The sequence below is a fragment of the Hyperolius riggenbachi genome, chromosome 3 (assembly GCF_040937935.1).
Source record: "Hyperolius riggenbachi isolate aHypRig1 chromosome 3, aHypRig1.pri, whole genome shotgun sequence".
Classification (NCBI taxonomy): Eukaryota; Metazoa; Chordata; class Amphibia; order Anura; family Hyperoliidae; genus Hyperolius; species Hyperolius riggenbachi.
In genome coordinates, this window is record NC_090648.1 from 467,686,402 (window position 1) to 467,706,718 (window position 20,317).

Here is a 20,317-nt window from a genome sequence, read left to right on the forward strand (position 1 = left end):
CTGCTTCCTGTCATTGCTGGCTTCAACACTATTTTTATTTATGTCTTGTCACCTTATCTAACTGTATGCTGTATATACGTAGTCTAGATATCACGTAGCCTGGTGTAACGTAGGATAGACATAAGAGGAAACCTGATTACATGCAATGGAATCAAGAAGCTGTAGCCTGTAACGCAACATACTTACATCCTAGCAAAGCAAATTGTTCTGTAGTAACGGAATGTACTGTCTTATCTGTTGACTGAATAAACTCCTAAACTTTGAGGAACGCCTAAGAAGTTGTATCTCCTATGCTGTTGCTGTGATGAGAGTCATGTTTGCAGCTTTTATTAATGAGTTGCTGGTGCCTGAATAAAGGTGTAGTGTTGTTGCCAATAGCAACCAATGTATAGTTTCTTACAGTGTGAACAAGCCCTGGGTTTATTTCACAGTTGTCACAGTGGTATTGTATCTGTAGTGTAGGGATACCCTGTACCATTCCTGCGTCCAATGTCCCTGGGAGAAGAGGTGTGCTAAGCATCTGCAGAAGGTGGCCACTAACGATCCAATTTATAGTGAAAAATCGGTCAAGCGATCAGAAATTCTGATCGGATTGGTTGTAAATAATCTCAGTTGATGGGCACAATCGATTTACAAAAACAATCGTCCGATTGAATTTTTGTCTAACCAAAATTTGGATTTTCTTGTTGGTTGTGATAGGAAGCAAAGATTGGTTCGTTGATGGTGTAGTGAACGATTTCACTTCCGATCAGAATTTGATCGCTCAAACGATTTTTTACTAGAAATTGGATTGTTACTGGTCACCTTAAGAAAAAAAAAAAAAAAGCTTCTTTGCAAGTTTGTACATTACAGAAATGCAACAGATACCATAAATCTGACACAGAAGGAACGGTATATAATCCCAGGCGTACAACATTAGCATAAGGCACATGCGTAAGTGGATGGAAGTGGCGAACGGTAAAGAACAAGACCTTTCTTGTGAGGAGACCTTCTGAACAGACCTTAGTATTGTACTCATGTAAACCCAGTGACATTTCACAGGAAAACCATTCAAATCGTGAAAATTATCAATGGTGGTGAGGAGGGATGTATAGTGAATCTGATTTACGAAGGCATCTAGGAGGTTGAAGCACCAACCACCGGTAATGTGGCCAGTGCACGGCAGTATTGAAAACTAAATTGCAAAAAATGGAAAAACAATAGACACAGGACAAGACATAGAACATTTATGTTACACTTTTTCTCCTGGCGGACTCAAAGCGCCAGAGCTGCAGCCACTAGGGGTGCTCAGTAGGCAGTAACAGCATTAGGGAGTCTTGCCCAAGGACTCCTTACCGAATAGGTGCTAGCTTACTGAACAGAAAGAGCCAAGATGCGAGTCCTTAACCTGTACACTATCCAGCCACTGCAATATTACTGTAACTACTGCCAGCAGAGTACCGAGCATTGCACAATTAGTGCGACCCACGGTACAGGAGTATGGCAATTACAACAGTAAAGCTTGCATTAACTGTGTACCGCGAGTCGCACAATCCACAGTACACTGCTGGCGCAATGAAAAATGCTGTAGAGTTTTTTTTTCTCAAACTTTGTGCAATTCACTATTGCTGATGTTAGTTGGCGGTCGGGCAAAAGTGTCTCGACTGCAGAATCATCCAGAAAAATGCAGCCAATACAGACTCAAGTGTGATCCCTCCCATCGTCGCCAATAGAATGTACACAGCCTGCAGCCTCTCTGCCGCCTTGCACTACACCCCTTCTTTCCAGAGAGAATTCAAGTATACCAGTGTGGGGAATCAACTGTGAACCCCACCAAATGCTAGTCTACCTGTGCCTGACAGCAGGGCAATGCATTCGGTGCTCGAATCTTAAAAAGAGACCCCAATTAGTTTGTAATAAATTGTGTATTTAATACCAATTGTGTATTTAATACCCCCCCCCCCCCCCCGGGATAGCTGTATAAGGGCTGGTTCAAACGGGCATCTGCGGAGCGTTTACCGCCAGCGTTCGGGACTTGCCGTTAAACGCTCCCATTCAAGTGAATGGGAGCATTTGTACCAGGCTTTTACCGGCGATTATTGCGAACGTGGCGTTCGGGTCCAGATTTTCCCTGGCGTTCAAGGCAACCCTGGACGCTACATGTAGTGTCCTGGGGCAGTTAACCGCCACGGGTTATGTTCACCTAGGGGAAAAAAAAAACACCGACCGCATCCGAAAGCTATGTGAAGGCTGCTTAAAGCCCCAACGCATAGCGCCACCAAATGCGACGCCACAGAAAGCGGGGCAGACGCCCGTGTGAACCAGCCCTAAGGCAGGGGGAGCTTATTGTGTATGTAGGGGGAGCTTTATTACAAATTAAAAAAAAACAGGGGGGGTTATAAGCACCCCTCTGCACTTGCCTGCCTCACAGACAGTATTGAGGCACCAGGGAGGTGTGGCTTTGCTAAAGATCCACTAACCCTCCATAAAGTCCCACCCCACCTGCTTGTCAGGAATATGTGAGCGACCAAGTATGGGGGAGGGGGGCAGTGAAGGCATTGCAGGGGCTTTAAAATGTATTTTAAAACAATAGAATTGCGTTTGTTTGAAATACAGTAATAAAGAAATGTGCCTGTGTTAGAGTTTAAAATAAACTCAAGGCAGCCAATATAAAAAGATAGGTTTTCATTTGGGGACAATACACCTGACTTTGATCATGCAGCTGCAGATTTAATCTTAAATCAAACGCTCATTGCACATCTCTTGCACACGCTACCCTCCCACTTCACCCTGTATCGGTCCAGCTGGAGTCTGTGGTAATAAAAATGCAATAATTAACCTGCCCTTTGTTTCTACCAGTAAGTAAAGATCCCATAGCAGTTTTGGGGTGGACCTAGGATTAGGCAGCTGGGAAATTTGGGTGCAGGGTAAACCCGATAATGATACAGCTCCAGCAAAAGTCCCGGTGACTTTAATTACTATTCCCCCTCCAGGCTGCCATGGTCCCAGGGGGAAAGACGCAATTTGGCTGTTTTTAATAGTAATTTGGGCATAGGCCTCGATTCATCAACACTTAGCAAATTTGTTAACAAGAGTTTGGTAAAATACCGAATTTGTTAACTTCATTTCAGGATTCATCAAAGTTATCTACAGCTGTTAGCGAACATTCGGTAACGATTCGGTAACGATTCGCTAAAACGAAAGAAAGTGTAATTCATGAAAAAGAAAGTGGGCGTGGTTTAGCGTTACATTAAGGATTAGTTATCTCCTTCACTGCTCTGTCGTTATTCCTGTCAGATCATTGCTGACAGAGAAGATGGAGCCATTTGAAGTGGTTATGTAGCAGCTGAGAGTGATTCAAAGGCACAGAAGGGCAAGAATAAGGTCTGCAACCATATAAATTTGTAAGAGAATAGATTTATTTGCTATAACACGACATCTGCATTTCTCTTGAATCATCTTGTAAGAGAACACAGGCAGTACCAGGGTTCACTAATTTTGCTAGCAGCACTATAATTTTTTAGAAAAGGCTCCTATCAAATTGTGGGATTGTCCCAAGCCACTTCTAGAATCCTGGTCCAGGTGTTAAGTCCTATTCAGAATGTTGCTACGTAATACTCAAAGGACTGCCTTTTACCCACAATTCCATGGGAATCTTATGGCCTTGTGTTAAATTACCGCTGTAAAATGGAAATATCGACACGTTACCGAATGTTTACCGAATTGTTATCGAATTCACACCGAATGCCGAAAAACCTTGATGAATACAACTAGAAATCGCTAAACTTCGAATTCGGTAATTTAACAAACTGGAAAAAGTTATCTCAAAGACAATGATGAATCGAGGCCTATCCACAACGCTCAAATTAATGACTGAGCGCCGCTTTAGCCTTAGTTCTTATTACGGCCTATGGAGGCGCCGGCAATGCCGAAATCTCTGGCACTGCTTTTAATTGCTTTGGTTTTGTGTTCCCGAGTTCCACGAGCCTTTAGGCTTTGTCCACATCTAAAAATCAAAATTGCTGACCGCAGCGATTGGTTTTTTTTTTAGCGTTTTTTTCCCCCCTTCCCGACGCAGCGCTCCACTGCGCGCTACGATTTTGTGCAAAGCGCTTTTATAAGCCCTTTTGCAAAGCAATTCCGTTTTTTTCACTTCCTGATGTCGGTCAGGAAGTGAACTCTTTGACCTACAAAAAAATAAATACAATTTATTCTTAAAAAACGCAGCCACAATCACCAGATTAAAACAAACAAAAAACGATTTGTGGGCGTTTTGCGTTTTTCCTATACCTTCCATTGTAGCAAAATTGCCCTGAAAATTGTACATGCAGTGCTTTTGTGAACAGAAAGCAGAGGAAACACGCGGATATGACCTATCCCATATGGATTCATTGCACAAGGTATTTTAAGGTGTTTTTCAAAGTCGCCGGCGCTCAAACAACAAACAGCACAAAATGCACTGGGTGTGATCAAGCCCTTAATCCACCGAATGGGAACCAGGAAGCACTTGCTGTAACAAATGAATGCATTGGAACTGGACGTGCGCAGGCAAGTTCCAATCCTGCATGCATGCTCAGTAAAAGGAAGCACTTAAGCACAGTAGAGGAGACAAGGGCCTCGATTCATCAACACTTAGCAAATTTGTTAACAAGAGTTTGGTAAAATACCGAATTTGTTAACTTCATTTCAGGATTCATCAAAGTTATCTACAGCTGTTAGCGAACATTCGGTAACGATTCGGTAACGATTCGCTAAAACGAAAGAAAGTGTAATTCATGAAAAAGAAAGTGGGCGTGGTTTAGCGTTACATTAAGGATTAGTTATCTCCTTCACTGCTCTGTCGTTATTCCTGTCAGATCATTGCTGACAGAGAAGATGGAGCCATTTGAAGTGGTTATGTAGCAGCTGAGAGTGATTCAAAGGCACAGAAGGGCAAGAATAAGGTCTGCAACCATATAAATTTGTAAGAGAATAGATTTATTTGCTATAACACGACATCTGCATTTCTCTTGAATCATCTTGTAAGAGAACACAGGCAGTACCAGGGTTCACTAATTTTGCTAGCAGCACTATAATTTTTTAGAAAAGGCTCCTATCAAATTGTGGGATTGTCCCAAGCCACTTCTAGAATCCTGGTCCAGGTGTTAAGCCCTATTCAGAATGTTGCTACGTAATACTCAAAGGACTGCCTTTTACCCACAATTCCATGGGAATCTTATGGCCTTGTGTTAAATTACCGCTGTAAAATGGAAATATCGACACGTTACCGAATGTTTACCGAATTGTTATCGAATTCACACCGAATGCCGAAAAACCTTGATGAATACAACTAGAAATCGCTAAACTTCGAATTCGGTAATTTAACAAACTGGAAAAAGTTATCTCAAAGACAATGATGAATCGAGGCCAAGTTCTTCCTTTTACTGGGCATGGGTTGAAGTAAACCTTTTTTGCTGGTCTTTTTTTTTGATGTTGGAATGTTTTGCATATTCAGTGTACACGGTTTCGGATTCCCAATTAATTTTGACTGTTAGCTTTAGCAAATATGTGCAGTTTTTCCTGAGCTGCAAGAAACGGGTGTGTAAATAATTTGAAAAAATTGTCCATACATTTTTACATTGGTCAGCTCAGTGAATGTGGTGATTATCTCCTGTAATAAAAGGCTAAAACAGTTTTGGAACTGAAATGGTTTCGGAATCAGTACCAGCATCCCAATTGCTCTTTCAGACACCCCATATGGGGCCTTGTCACCTTACCTGACTCCAAACAAGACCTGGAGGAGGGTGCAAATGCCAGAGACGAAAAAGATGGTGCTAATCAGATGGCTCTGGCTCAGGGGGTCGTGGGTCAAGCACAGGTCTTTGGATAGGATCAGAGGAATGGCGACAATCCCTCCAAGTGCTGTCAGATAATGCTGGAAGGAGAAAGATGGGATTAGATCAGAAATATTCAGGAACAGAGAAGTCTTCACAGGATATCAATAATGTAGAGCCCAGTTAAACTGGTAGCAAAGATGCAGTCATTCATTGAAAGCTCCAAAAATCATCTTACAAATCAATGTTAGATTTCGCATTAGGGAGAGCAATAGCATTTTGAGTGGTGTAGCCAAGGAGCTATGGGCCTAAGTGCCAGTTGTACATTGGTTTCCTTGACGCCTTGCCTGCATTGCCCAAGAAACGTCCCTGACCAATAATCATGTGCTACGATTAAATATATATTCGTGAAGGGGTACTTGTGATAATGTTTACTATGCTCGGGGGTACTTGGTGGGTACAGGGTTTTAAAAGGTCCACATACCAATAAAATGTTGAGAGACACTGGGCTGGCACACAGTTTTTTGCAATTCAGTTATGTATTCTTCAGTGCATGGTGGGATTTACCATAAGGCACTGTAGGCAGGTGCCTACAGGCGCCTGATGATGGAAAGGTGGCTCACTGCCCTCCCCTAGTGCCCATCTCCTTTCTTCCCTATGTAGAGGTTAATAAAAAGGTTACTCATCAAGCTTTTGGCATTCCACTGACAAGATCTCCCTTCAGTAGGGGTCACCACTAGCTACTTAATACTGAGGGTACCTCTGGCTACCTAATGCTAAGGGCCACCTGTAGCTACCTATGATGGGCAAGGGAAGTAAGGGAAAGTGACAGCTGGGCCAGCCAGCGCACTTGGGGTGCAGTCCGGTGGGGGTTGTAGGTTCATGGACGGCGAAGTCTAGGGTGCAAGGACATGTGTGCCTTTAGGCTCTTGTGATGTAAATCCGGGCCTGCTTCAGTGCATGAGCCAAATTGACAATTGTTTGAGGGCCCTGCAGGGAACCCTTCATCAGAAAGTGTAGACAAACAAACATTTTAAGCCTAAAACTTCGTCACATACCTGAATGCCTAGGAAGATGCACAGGTACCATGGAGGGACGTCCGTCACAGAGTATGCCAACTTATTACGGTCATTGACCATGTGGTTGACCTTCTGCTTCTCCTCCTCTCCAGGGTCCTTGATGTCATAGGAAGACATGATGTTGTAATGGTTAACATCTTCAACCTGCCAAAGAGCACAGAACTTTGAGTGGAGGTCAGAGGCTTTTGCTTTGCAAACATTTATTACATTTTATCTCCCTTATCTCAATATCACAATTATGGACCATGAAATTTAGCATCAGGTCTGTGCTTTGGACCAAGTACAAATCATACAATTACGGAAAATATAAAATGGTTGCAGATCAGTGAAACAGCCTTCGAAGCCTAAATCCTGTTCCATTCAGTGGTATTATTTATTGGATTTATATAGCGCCAACATATTACGCAGAGCTGTACAATACATAAGATGCATCACTGAGAAAAAGTGATAGGCAATCGGGCACTGTCTGCAGTGTCCTTAAATGTATTCCATATCAAAAAATCGTGCAAAAGATTCAGACAAGTTTGCATCATTCAATGGTAGATGTCTCAATCACAGTCAAAACAGCTTGTGCATCAGGGACAGCAAATATACATTGTCAGATCCTACCAGGATGGAGGCAGAGGGCGGTAGGTGCAGGGCAATAATCGGGCAGCCTGAAGGCCGTTTTGCATGTCGGCGCTTCTTCCGAGACTGGTCCAGTGGACCAGTTTTAGAAGAAGCACCGGCGAGCGAAACGGCCATCAGGCCTGCTTTTAAACTTTCGCCCAATGTATAACCAGACTGGCTGTGGTCTAGACTGTACCACTTCTCACCATCCTTAACCATTTCAGCCCGTGGACATTTTTCACCTTATGGACAACCTAACGTAGAAGTCAGCTGCTCACCAGCAGATAATGTGAGATGTGCCTGGATATGGAGCTGACAGCCAGCAGTTTCACCAATAGAGACAAAAGTTGAATCCGGCACCATCAATAGATATGCTCTTTCACTTTATTGACAGATATCTGACAATATATACACACAACGTTTCGGAGGACTAACCTCCTTTGTCAAGTTTACTCAGCATCTAACATACAACATATCTTTATATACTTACAAAATTCAAAAATGACCACTCAGCTATGCTTGTCGCTACAATAAAATGGAGGAGACCTATACGACCGAAACCATCTGATGGACATGGAGGAATACCATCAGGCGATTCATCAGATTTTTTGGTATCAAACTCCCAATCATCATCAGACCTCCCACTAAGCGCAGACGATCGCGCAGAGGGGGCCAAGAACACAAATATCAAGGACCGCCTAAGACAACGACCACGACAGCAGAGAAACCGGCAGAGGAATGTGTAGCAGAGACTGTTAATATCTCATCAGTGGATCTTAAACCGGCTCAGCAGTCTTTGTTAGAAAAAGATCTCTCTTTTGCACCTACAGCATGGCCTCAACAAGTTGATCTGGATATTGATCTTCAGAGATTTTATAGATCTATACGACAAATATTTTTTTCAGTTCACCACAAGCACATATGTTTAGACATGGACATATACCAACTGAGGAACTGTTATCTTTACGTGACACTCCATTGAGGGCCAAGAGTAGATTTAACCCTCCTTCTTGCCAAGTAATAGATCAATTCATGAAGGCCAGTGATGAGATAGATACCTTATTGAGAACTATAAGTATGGACAGACAATTCCACATTAAGCATAATCTTACAGTTGATGAGAGAAGGGCCATTCAAGAACTTGGGGATAATACTAATATCATTATAAAGCAGGCCGACAAATGCGGGGCAGTGGTAGTGATGGACTTGGCAGATAAGAGTGAGATATATATTGTTTACTATCTGATATAACGACTTATGCTAAGTTGGATGGTGACCCTACTAGAGAATTTCAAGGGAAAAAAGCTACCCTGTTGAGACATGCGGTTGATAAGGGGGATCATCGATGATAAATTGTTGGAATTTCTCACTCAGCATATCCCTACCATACCAGTGTTTTATATATGTCCGAAGATACATAAGAGTCTATCCCGGCCACCGGGTCGTCCCATAGTGGCCGGGATAGACTCCATATTCTCTCCTATAGCAAAATATCTTGATGTGGTGCTTAGACCATATGTGATTGCTGGCAAGTCGTATTTGAGAGATACAACTATGTTTATTGATGCTATTAAGAACTTACCTGATATTCCAGAGGGTGCACTATTAGTCACGCTAGATGTAGAGCGCCTCTACACCTCCATCCCTCACGATGGAGGTGTAGAGGTGGTAGAAACTATATTATCATGTGTATCTGATTTCAGTTGTGTACAAATCAAGTTTCTATGCAATTTATTGCAAATGTTATTGACATGCAATTATTTCTTAGTTGAGGACACATTTTTTCTACAGCTGAGGGGCACAGCTATGGGCTCGAATGTGGCCCCCTCCTACGCAAATATCTTTATGAATTCATACGAGGAAACGTTTGTTTACGCTAATGCAATATTTACTTCTAATGCCATGTGTTGGCTACGTTTTATTGATGACATTTTTTGCGTGTGGAGGGAGTCACATTCGAGCCTTATACAATTTGTTAATACTGTACATGAACAATGTCCTGCTATACGGTTAAGTATTCATACTTATAGCCGGAGTGTAAGTTTCCTTGACACAATGGTGAGTGTCTCTGGAGGTAGGCTGGGCACATACCTATATATTAAGCCTACGGACACTAATTTCGACATTGTGCTACGGGAGCTTTCACCCAATGGCCACCAAGCGTTCTATCCCCGCTACTCAGTTTCAAACAGTATCTAGGATAGTAGAGGATTTAGAGGTTAGAGAAACCAGATTGGACGAAATGCAGGACAAATTTAGTAGGAGACAATATCCACAAGGACTGTTAAATAGGGCCAGAAATAAAATTAGGACATCAGTCCAGGGACAGACACACCGTAGATCCAATAGTCAGGGAAGACTACCTTTTGTGAGTATAGTGTCTATAGCGAGCATCATACGCAGCAACTGGAATGTATTAAAAATGGCGTTTCCTCATATTGAGGAATTTCAAAATGTTCCTCTTATGTCATATAAGCGAGCCCCCACGTTACGGGACAAGTTGGTGAGGGCTGAGCCGGGCACCTCAAGTGGAGGGGTTGCCAGGTCTGCCCGCCCCAATGGGACATACCTGTGTTTAAATTGTGTGCATTGTCATAGTGTGATTAAGGGTAGTTATAGTCATCACCCCCATCTAGGGACTAGGTTCTATATTAAAGGTCATTTTGACTGTAATTCATTTATAATATGTGACATCTATGTACAAACATGTGATCGTACATATAGCTTTTGCTGCACATAACTTTGTCTGTTTAGAGCGCTGTGCCTGGATAAGGTGGGTGGGCAGGTGAATACGTAGTCTGCCCAGTCCGCCAATACGCAGCGCTGCCCGGAGGGCGGAGTTACTATCCGCTCTAAGGGAAGCAGTCTCCCGTCAGGTCCGCTTCTATGGTGGGTGTGGCCTGATGTGACATCAGGAGGCAGCTTCCCTATTGGTCGGCGCTGCGCAGGTCGGCTATCCGGGACGGCCCTCTACCTGAGTGCACGTAGCCGCTCCTACTGCTCTCCGATTGGAGACACAGCTTTATGCAAAGTAATGAGAAGTTCCCCATAAGGTCCGCTTGGCGGACGGAAGGGAATTGGTCGCTAAAAAACGAGAAGCATAGCTAATTGGTCATTTTTGAATTTTGTAAGTATATAAAAGAGAGACGTGTGATGTATTTGTTAGATGCTGATTAAACTTGACAAAGGAGGTTAGTCCTCCGAAACGTTGTATATATTGTCAGATATCTGTCAATAAAGTGAAAGAGCATACCTATTGATGGTGCCGGATTCAACTTTTGTCTCACCTTATGGACAAGAGATATTTTCACATTTTAGCGCTCCTCCCTTTCTTTCCCCAATGACTATCACAACATGATGATCTATGCCTTGTTTTTTCCGCCACCAATTAGGCTTTCTTTGGGTGGTACATTATGCTAAGAATTATTTTATTCTAAATGCATTATAATGGGAATAATAAGAAAAAAAAACGAAAAAAAAACAGGAAGTGTCAGGCAAAGCGGATCAGAATAACGGAATCAGCTGTCAACAGACTAGGGACTTGTGGGGCAGCTTAATGACCTCAACGTTAGCAGTGGTGTACCTAGGGAATATGACACCCAGTGCTGATTATTTGATGGGATGGTTGACGGGTTGGGGCGCCAAGAGTTTTGCTGCAAATTGTGGGTGATTTTGGTGGAAAAGGAATCATCAGGATGTGGACAGAGCTAGCGGTTATGAAACTCTGTACTCTATACACAGTGCTGCAGAAGAGGTCAGTGCTATATAAATACACAATAATAATGTTAGGACATTAGATGATTACTATAGTAAGATTAGATTGTAAGCTTCTCTGAGGACAGTCACAAAAGGAGGACTTACGAAAGAGGGGGATACATAGGAAGAGGAGGGATAAAGAGGTAGATGCACAAAACAGAGAGCCTAGTGGGAGAGAGAAAATGGCAAGAAGACCTCTCACCAGGACTGCAGACATCACTAGCGCTGTTTGGCAGGGGCATGCTGTTAAAAGAAGCCACTAAAATCTGAAAAGGGGAAAGGGTCATGGGGAAGACAACAAGGTGGAAGGGGGAGCTGGGAAGAGAGATAAGATTACCTGCCATCAACATAATCTAAATTGCCTGGAGCTTGCTTCTCTGCTCACTACAGTAGTCAGCACCTATATCACTGGCTTCTGCAACAGCAGACTGGCCTGCATTATTGGTTAATTACTCTGATCAGGATAAATAATCAATAGTCTAGGGCACTCTGGTATTACTGCAGGCAGGGCACACGGCTACTAATAACAGGCAGCTTCTGAAACACTAAAACATATCCTGCCACCTTTCCCTGCTACGGTCCCAGCTGCAGCACAGCAATCATTCTCTCTATTTACCCTGCTGCTCTGCACATTCACTCACTGCAGGCGGTGTGTAGCAAGCGAGGAGACATTTCCCATGGGACTGGAAGTTAGGGGGGGGGGCATGCTACATTTAGTGTAGGAAGTAGTTTACTCCCCTGTACTGCCTGCTGTCATTTTCCTGAATGTTGCCCAAACTATGTAAAAAAGGTCCCTGGTGGAAGAACACAGTGACTGAGCACCACAGCAGCACCCCTAGCCATGGCTGCACCCGGTGCTGTGAGCTCTTGCAGCTTTATGGTAGGTACGCCACTGACATTATCCAGCTGTGAACCACAGTAAGGCAACAATAGGGCAGGGCTATCCAACACCAGTCCACAAAGGCCATAGCCATGGATGGACTGAGAAATTGAGGAATGTGTTCTACTTCATGAACCAACACCTTTACTGTTTCACTTAATTTAAGCTGTGCTAAAAATGTGTGAGGACCTTAGCCCTGGAGGATGGAGTTGAACAGCCCTGCAATAGGGGATACAGAGGTTGTGACCACCAGGCCCCTGGACTTGAGGGTCCCTTCAACTGCTGTATTAGCTCTTCATTGGTTCTGTGCTCATGATTAGAGATGGCTCGAACCTCCGATTTTCAGTTCTCAAACCGTGAACGCAAACTTGCGAAAAAGTTTGAACCGGCGAACTTGACAAACCGCAATAGACTTCAATGGGCAGGCGAACTTGAAAAACTACAAACACTGTTTCTGCCCACAAAAGTGATAAAAAAGATGTTTCAAGGGGTCTAACGCCTGGAGGGGGACATGGCGGAGTGGAATACATGCCAAAAGTCCCGGGGAAAAATCCGGATTTGATGCACAGCAAGGTTTTAAGGGCAGAAATCACATTGCATTGCTAAATTGGAGACGTAGTGCTTTAAAACATCTTGCATGTGTGTACATCAATCAGGGAGTGTAATTAGTGTACTGCTTCACACTGACACACCAAACTCACTGAGTAATGCACCACAAACAGCTGTTTGTGTAGTGATGGCCGTGCTGGACTGGTGCGCACCGTGGCGAGAGTGCAGGCGATGGAGTTTTTCAAGCCCATATGGTCGGGCTGAGGTAGCTCAGAGACAGAACAACAGTGACAGTGTCCAGCTGATCGAATTTGGTCTGTCCACAAAGAAGCAATGACCTTATCTTCTTGGGTAGGGTGTGCCCCCCAACACACTCATATAGCCGGTCATTGCTTCATTGTGATACGCAAGCCCCTTCACCGCGGCAAGGTAATGATCACGAAGGGGAATTGACACCTGTACATGCCTTTTGTTTTGTTGTTGCAGCCGTAGTGCAACCAGAAAAATTAGGCAGGCATGTACACGCACCAGAAAAATTATAGCGGTAGCTGCTAGCATTAAAAATTCAGGAATCCACCTGGAGTCCTGGACCCTGTTGGTGGATGCGGAGAAGGCAGTAAAGCGGCCTGCAGGCAGAGATGCTGTGTGGGGACCGACTTAGTCTTGGGGCAGGCAGAGATGCTGTGTGCGGGGACTGACTTTGGGCAGGCCTGACCATGCTTTGCTGACCAGGCATCCATGGTCGATGGACCCTTGACCCAATGCTGTGTGCCAGAGATGACACCACAGTACAGTTTGGGTATCGCCTTTTTTGAGAAATAATTGTGGCACTGCAGTGTGTGGCTTGGTTTTTGTGTGCTGCTTTTCCTCAGGTGGTCATCCCATTGCAGTTTGTGCCTTCGTAAGGTAGTTGTCCCTACGCGGGTTTTGGTCTTTCCACGGCTCAATTTTCAGTGGCATAGAGTACAGATGGCATTGGTCTCATCTGAGGCAGACACAAAAGAATTTCCACACCACTGAGCCCTGGGTTGATGGCACTTTGGTGATGGCTGCCGACGGAATATTAAGTGGGGTGCCAGAATCAGAGCAGGAGGAGGAAGATATGTCATGCTTCCGTGCGGAAGCTGAAGAAGATGAGGTGTTCTGTATTAAATAGTCAACTACGTCCTGACAATATTGGGTCTTGATAGCACGTGCCTTCTTCTGAACACTGTACTTTGGTCAAGGGCCGCACGAAATCGCAACAGCACGACCTCGAACAGACCTGCCGGGTGGCCTGCCTCTGGCTCTGCCTATTGTTTTGTCCATATTGGTGGAGATGAAGTGAAAGGTATGCACTGACTTGACTAATACAATGTGCGACCACACAGATGCAGTGAAAGGTATACACTGACTGCTGGTATAATACAATGTGCAGTCACAGACGCAGTGAAAAGGTATGCAGTGACTGGTATTACAATACAATGTGCATCTGTCACACAGGTGCAGTTAACAGGTATGCAGCGACTGGTATATAAAACTGCGTGCTGTCACACACAGGTGCAGTGAAAGGTATACAGTGACTGGTATTATACAATGTGCAGCTATCACACACACACGTGGTGCAGTGAAAAGGTAGGCACGTAGTAGAAAACAGAAGCACCTCTCCTCTGTGTTTAGATTGCCGAATGTGCCTCAGTCCGAGCTGGCAGCACGCCACATCCCTTAAAAGCAACAAGAAGATAGGACCGGCACCATCCAGTGTATTATTATGCTCTTTTATTCACCATATGACATAGCAGTCTGTAAAGTTACAGCAGCAACGTTTCGAAGCTCACAGCTTCTTTGTCAAGCTCAGCAATATGTCATTACAAAAATACATCAACACGCTTTCACTTATATACCATCATGTGAGTAATAAGCCAATCAGGTGCTTCACATTTCTCCACAAATCACAGCGGTCCGTGCCATGAGGGAGTACAGCCTGATTGGCTGCCATGTGTCTGCTGACTGATGTAGAGGGTCAAAGTTTAACCCAATGATGTAGTATAGGGGGCGGGTCGAACTCGCTAAGTGTTCACGTTTCGACGCGAACGTGAATCCACGTTGTTTGCGCGAACAAGTTTGCAGGTGAACCGTTCGGGCCATCTCTAATAATGATTATCCCTATGTAGGTGTTAAATGGCGATAACTCACAAACTGACCCATCCCCCTGCTTACATCTCGTGTATAGAGTTTCTTAGTGTAAGGCTTCACAACCCTGTCCTCAGGGACCGCCAACAGTACATATTTTGCAGAAAATTTCCACTACTAATCAGAGCAATTCTATTACTCTGACTCAGATCCAGGTTCTGCTGTTTCTTCACTACCTGACGAACTACTTCCATTACTTTGCAAATGCATCAAGTGTCTACTATGAAGCTGGTGTGTTATTCAAGAAAACTGATTCTTATGCTCGGTTCCCTGCCAGTGACCAGTGGCGAATTTGTACTCTCCAGTGCCACCAACTGCCCCTCCTCCACCCAATATCGTTCTGTCCATTCCAACACCCTGACAATCTATCCCTGGCCTATATTATGCCTGGTACACACAATGCAATTTCCCATCAGATCGGGTACAATCAATTTCCACCAGGTCCAATCAGATTTCAGATCAATTTTCTGAGCACGACTATAAAGAACATATGATGGGAAATATCATAGCGTGAACCAGGCATTAGTGACTTGTGTGTATTTGTGCATGTTTCCTCTCAGCTGACAAATGATTGTATTTATTATTTATTATTATTGTATTTATAAAGCGCCAACATATTACGCAGCACTGGACAATACATACAATGGTACAAAGGATGACAGACGTAACAAGGTTATACAACATAGGACAAAGCTAAAAAGGCAGAGCAGCAAGTCCCTCAGGAGTGAAGTAGCAGAGCTGAAAGCAGATAGAGCAGTGTTCATCTCCCCCTCTGCTCTCCTGTAATCAGAGACCTGTTGCTCAGCTATCAAAAGGCATGAACTAGCTGATGAGAAAATTGTAACCAGTTATCCTCTATATAGGGCTGAACTACTGTTTAGGTTCTTTTCAGCAAGCAGATAGCTTTACCGGTTTGTAAATTAATAATCTGTCTTCTGTTTACCCATTAACACAGCCTGTTCAGTTACAATGCCATCGCCAAAACCACTGTTGTTGCTGACCTGATAATTCTGGAATGCTTATTGAAATGCTGCCTCCCTAACAACACTGGTCCAGACATTGCAGGTAGTTCATGTGGTAAAATGTTTGACTTCTCTTATCTCTATTGTGTTTACTGTACAGCTATTTTGGGTTTCCAGTGAAAGAAACCTACAAACCAATAATCACATCATAAGCAAACCTTTATATTCTCCTCCACGGGGCCTTTGCTTGGCTGATAGAAAGGATCAGTGTGTGCACTGTTCTGTTTGTGCCTCCTACATCGGTCTCTCTGGGTGCTCATGGAGACAACACTAAATATTGACCTACTACCTGCCAATTCCGTCGGCCTGCTAAGTTGGAAACTTGCAAAGGCAGAAGGTCTTCATTTATTCAGGTGTTTTTCACCTCTTTATTTCCTCATTTGTTCCTCTTTCAGGATGTAGATGTAATGATTTCTGTACTGTAAATTGACTTTAAAAGGACACCTGTAACCTCTGAATGGTTCAGCGACTTCCCCGATATTCGTACGCCCCTCCTGTGCTGCGAAGGGACCCTCTGAACAATCTTCAACACATATGGAAGTTTGCTGGTGGACACGCTCTCATCCATGTATGAGTGCCGGCCACAATGCACAGGCGCAAAAGTACGACCCACGCATGCACAGTAGCACAGAGCTGCTAGTGCAGGCCTTTTTTCTCCACGCTACTGCGCAGGCACAAACCCACTGGTGCCCAGCAATGCGGCCATGCTCGTACATCTAGGTGAGCAAGGTCGCGAAAATGAAGAAGGTCCTGGTTGGCAGCAGAAGATTCACGGTGAATCGGGGAAGCCATAGGAGCATCCAGAGGTTTCCCCCTACTGTTTTTAGTATGTAACTTTTTTATTTTCAAAGTTACAAGTGTATAGTGGTGCTCAAATACCCCTTTTAAAAATTCGAATTTGGTCGAATTCGAATAGTAAATTATTCGAGGTCAGTCGAATATTCGAGTCGAATATTTTTTACTATTCGATTCGACCTCGGACTTCGAGCTCACTATTCGAGTCGGTATTCGAGCTCACTATTCGAGCTGACTATTCGAATTGGCCCAAAATAGCTTCCAACACTTGTTTTGAGGGTGAATGATGCAAGAAACATCTTTTTTTCCAAGTAACAACAGCAAGTGATTATGTGGGGATGTTCCTTTAAAAAAAAATGTGGAAAGAGAAGTTGTGTCCTTAATTTGGTTCAGTAGTGTAGTGTTACTGTATATACTTGTTCTTCTTCTTCTTTATCTTTCTTAATCTTCTTCTAGATCTTCTTCTTCTTCTTCTTCTTCTTCTTCATCATCTTCTTCTTCTTCTTCATCTTCATCTTCTTCATCTTCTTCTTCATCTTCTTCTTCTTCTTCTTCATCTTCTTCTTCTTCTTCATCTTCTTCATCTTCTTCATCTTCATCTTCTTCATCTTCTTCATCTTCTTCATCTTCTTCTTCTTCTTCTTCATCTTCTTCTTCTTCTTCTTCATCTTCTTCATCTTCTTCTTCTTCATCATCTTCTTCTTCTTCTTCATCTTCATCTTCTTCATCTTCTTCTTCATCTTCTTCATCTTCTTCTTCATCTTCTTCTTCTTCATCTTCTTCTTCTTCATCTTCTTCTTCTTCTTCTTCATCTTCTTCATCATCTTCTTCTTCTTCTTCATCTTCATCTTCTTCATCTTCTTCTTCATCTTCTTCTTCTTCATCTTCTTCTTCTTCTTCATCTTCATCTTCTTCATCTTCATCTTCTTCTTCTTCATCTTCATCTTCTTCTTCATCTTCTCCTTCTCCTTCTTTTTCAATATCGTCTTCTTCTTCTTCTTCACGTATTTCTCTTTTCAAATTTTTTTTTAAAGAAATGCAGCTATTTTTGAGCGTAACAAATAGCTGGTGGGCGCACGCATGTTGGAAGCGCCATTGTATGTGCTCCCTGGCAGTGGAAACACAAAGACAGCAGGAGGTAAATTCAGCAGCAGGAGGAGGAGGATGAGTGTGTGGCAGCAGGCAGTCAATGAGGCAGGCAGCTCGCCGTGACATAATAGCCCTGGTACCTAGCGGTGATACCAGGGCTGTAAATAAACACAACAGGAGGTCCCAGACAGCGGTCGTGCAGCCCACATTGTGTCCAATACACAACTGGGACAACACAGTTTTCAACCCGGGCACCTCAGAAAAATTAAACCTTTTTTTTTTTTTATTGGTTTTTTTTGGTTTTGGTTTTACAACCAATATAGCTATTGTTTTGACGTAATAGCTGGTGGCAGAGTGGCAGCAGAAGGTAATTCTGTGTACCCTGGCAGTGGGAAACACAGACAGACAGCAGCAGCAGGAGGAATGGAGGAGCAGTGTGAGCAGCTATTGTTGTGACGTAATAGCTGGTGGCAGAGTGGCAGCAGACGGTAATTCTGTGTACCCTGGCAGTGGGAAACACAGACAGACAGCAGCAGCAGGAGGAATGGAGGAGCAGTGTGAGTGTGGCAGCAGGTAGGCAGCGTGACATAATAGCCCTGGTACCTAGCGGTGATACCAGGGCTGTAAATAAACACAACAGGAGGTCCCAGACAGCGGTCGTGCAGCCCACATTGTGTCCAATACACAACTGGGACAACACAGTTTTCAACCCGGGCACCTCAGAAAAATTAAACCTTTTTTTTTTTTTATTGGTTTTTTTTGGTTTTGGTTTTACAACCAATATAGCTATTGTTTTGACGTAATAGCTGGTGGCAGAGTGGCAGCAGAAGGTAATTCTGTGTACCCTGGCAGTGGGAAACACAGACAGACAGCAGCAGCAGGAGGAATGGAGGAGCAGTGTGAGCAGCTATTGTTGTGACGTAATAGCTGGTGGCAGAGTGGCAGCAGACGGTAATTCTGTGTACCCTGGCAGTGGGAAACACAGACAGACAGCAGCAGCAGGAGGAATGGAGGAGCAGTGTGAGTGTGGCAGCAGGTAGGCAGCGTGACATAATAGCCCTGGTACCTAGCGGTGATACCAGGGCTGTAAATAAACACAACAGGAGGTCCCAGACAGCGGTCGTGCAGCCCACATTGTGTCCAATACACAACTGGGACAACACAGTTTTCAACCCGGGCACCTCAGAAAAATTAAACCTTTTTTTTTTTTTATTGGTTTTTTTTGGTTTTGGTTTTACAACCAATATAGCTATTGTTTTGACGTAATAGCTGGTGGCAGAGTGGCAGCAGAAGGTAATTCTGTGTACCCTGGCAGTGGGAAACACAGACAGACAGCAGCAGCAGGAGGAATGGAGGAGCAGTGTGAGCAGCTATTGTTGTGACGTAATAGCTGGTGGCAGAGTGGCAGCAGACGGTAATTCTGTGTACCCTGGCAGTGGGAAACACAGACAGACAGCAGCAGCAGGAGGAATGGAGGAGCAGTGTGAGTGTGGCAGCAGGTAGGCAGCGTGACATAATAGCCCTGGTACCTAGCGGTGATACCAGGGCTGTAAATAAACACAACAGGAGGTCCCAGACAGCGGTCGTGCAGCCCACATTGTGTCCAATACACAACTGGGACAACACAGTTTTCAACCCGGGCACCTCAGAAAAATTAAACCTTTTTTTTTTTTTATTGGTTTTTTTTGGTTTTGGTTTTACAACCAATATAGCTATTGTTTTGACGTAATAGCTGGTGGCAGAGTGGCAGCAGAAGGTAATTCTGTGTACCCTGGCAGTGGGAAACACAGACAGACAGCAGCAGCAGGAGGAATGGAGGAGCAGTGTGAGCAGCTATTGTTGTGACGTAATAGCTGGTGGCAGAGTGGCAGCAGACGGTAATTCTGTGTACCCTGGCAGTGGGAAACACAGACAGACAGCAGCAGCAGGAGGAATGGAGGAGCAGTGTGAGTGTGGCAGCAGGTAGGCAGCGTGACATAATAGCCCTGGTACCTAGCGGTGATACCAGGGCTGTAAATAAACACAACAGGAGGTCCCAGACAGCGGTCGTGCAGCCCACATTGTGTCCAATACACAACTGGGACAACACAGTTTTCAACCCGGGCACCTCAGAAAAATTAAACCTTTTTTTTTTTTTATTGGTTTTTTTTGGTTTTGGTTTTACAACCAATATAGCTATTGTTTTGACGTAATAGCTGGTGGCAGAGTGGCAGCAGAAGGTAATTCTGTGTACCCTGGCAGTGGGAAACACAGACAGACAGCAGAAGGGCAGTACACAGCAGCAGCCCACTGTAGGTGTGAAATGTGTGGCTGCAGGCGACGTAATAGTCAAAGTGAACCAGGCTGGCTTAGTGAGCAGGAGCCAGGAGGTGGTAAAGGGTGGTAAGGCACATTAACGATGGTACTAAGTTCCGGCAGCCAGTTCATGTCCCCCTCTCGCCGACAACAGGGGCCAGGAACTCGCCTTCCACCCACGCCTGGTTCATCTTGAGAAACGTCAGTCTGTCCACAGACTTGTGAGACAGACGTGAGCGTTTCTCGGTGACCACGCCACCAGCTGCACTGAAGCAGCGC

The 20,317-nt window shown here is 44.2% G+C and overlaps 1 protein-coding gene across 4 annotated transcripts in view; it reads right to left on the bottom strand.

Moving 5' to 3' along the window:
• LOC137561702 (solute carrier family 23 member 1-like) overlaps window positions 1-20,317 on the bottom strand; it is a 101,640-nt gene that overhangs the window by 57,602 nt on the left and 23,721 nt on the right. For all 4 annotated transcript variants that reach the window (XR_011030088.1, XM_068273046.1, XM_068273045.1 and 1 more), the window contains exons 2-3: window positions 6,851-7,015; window positions 5,736-5,893 (exon numbers count right to left, since the gene is read on the bottom strand). Coding sequence is in view for 3 of the 4 variants with exons in the window: in XM_068273046.1 (XP_068129147.1) it covers window positions 5,736-5,893; window positions 6,851-7,015 (323 nt within the window). In the remaining variant the exon portion in view is untranslated. The remainder of the gene's footprint in view (window positions 1-5,735; window positions 5,894-6,850; window positions 7,016-20,317) is intronic.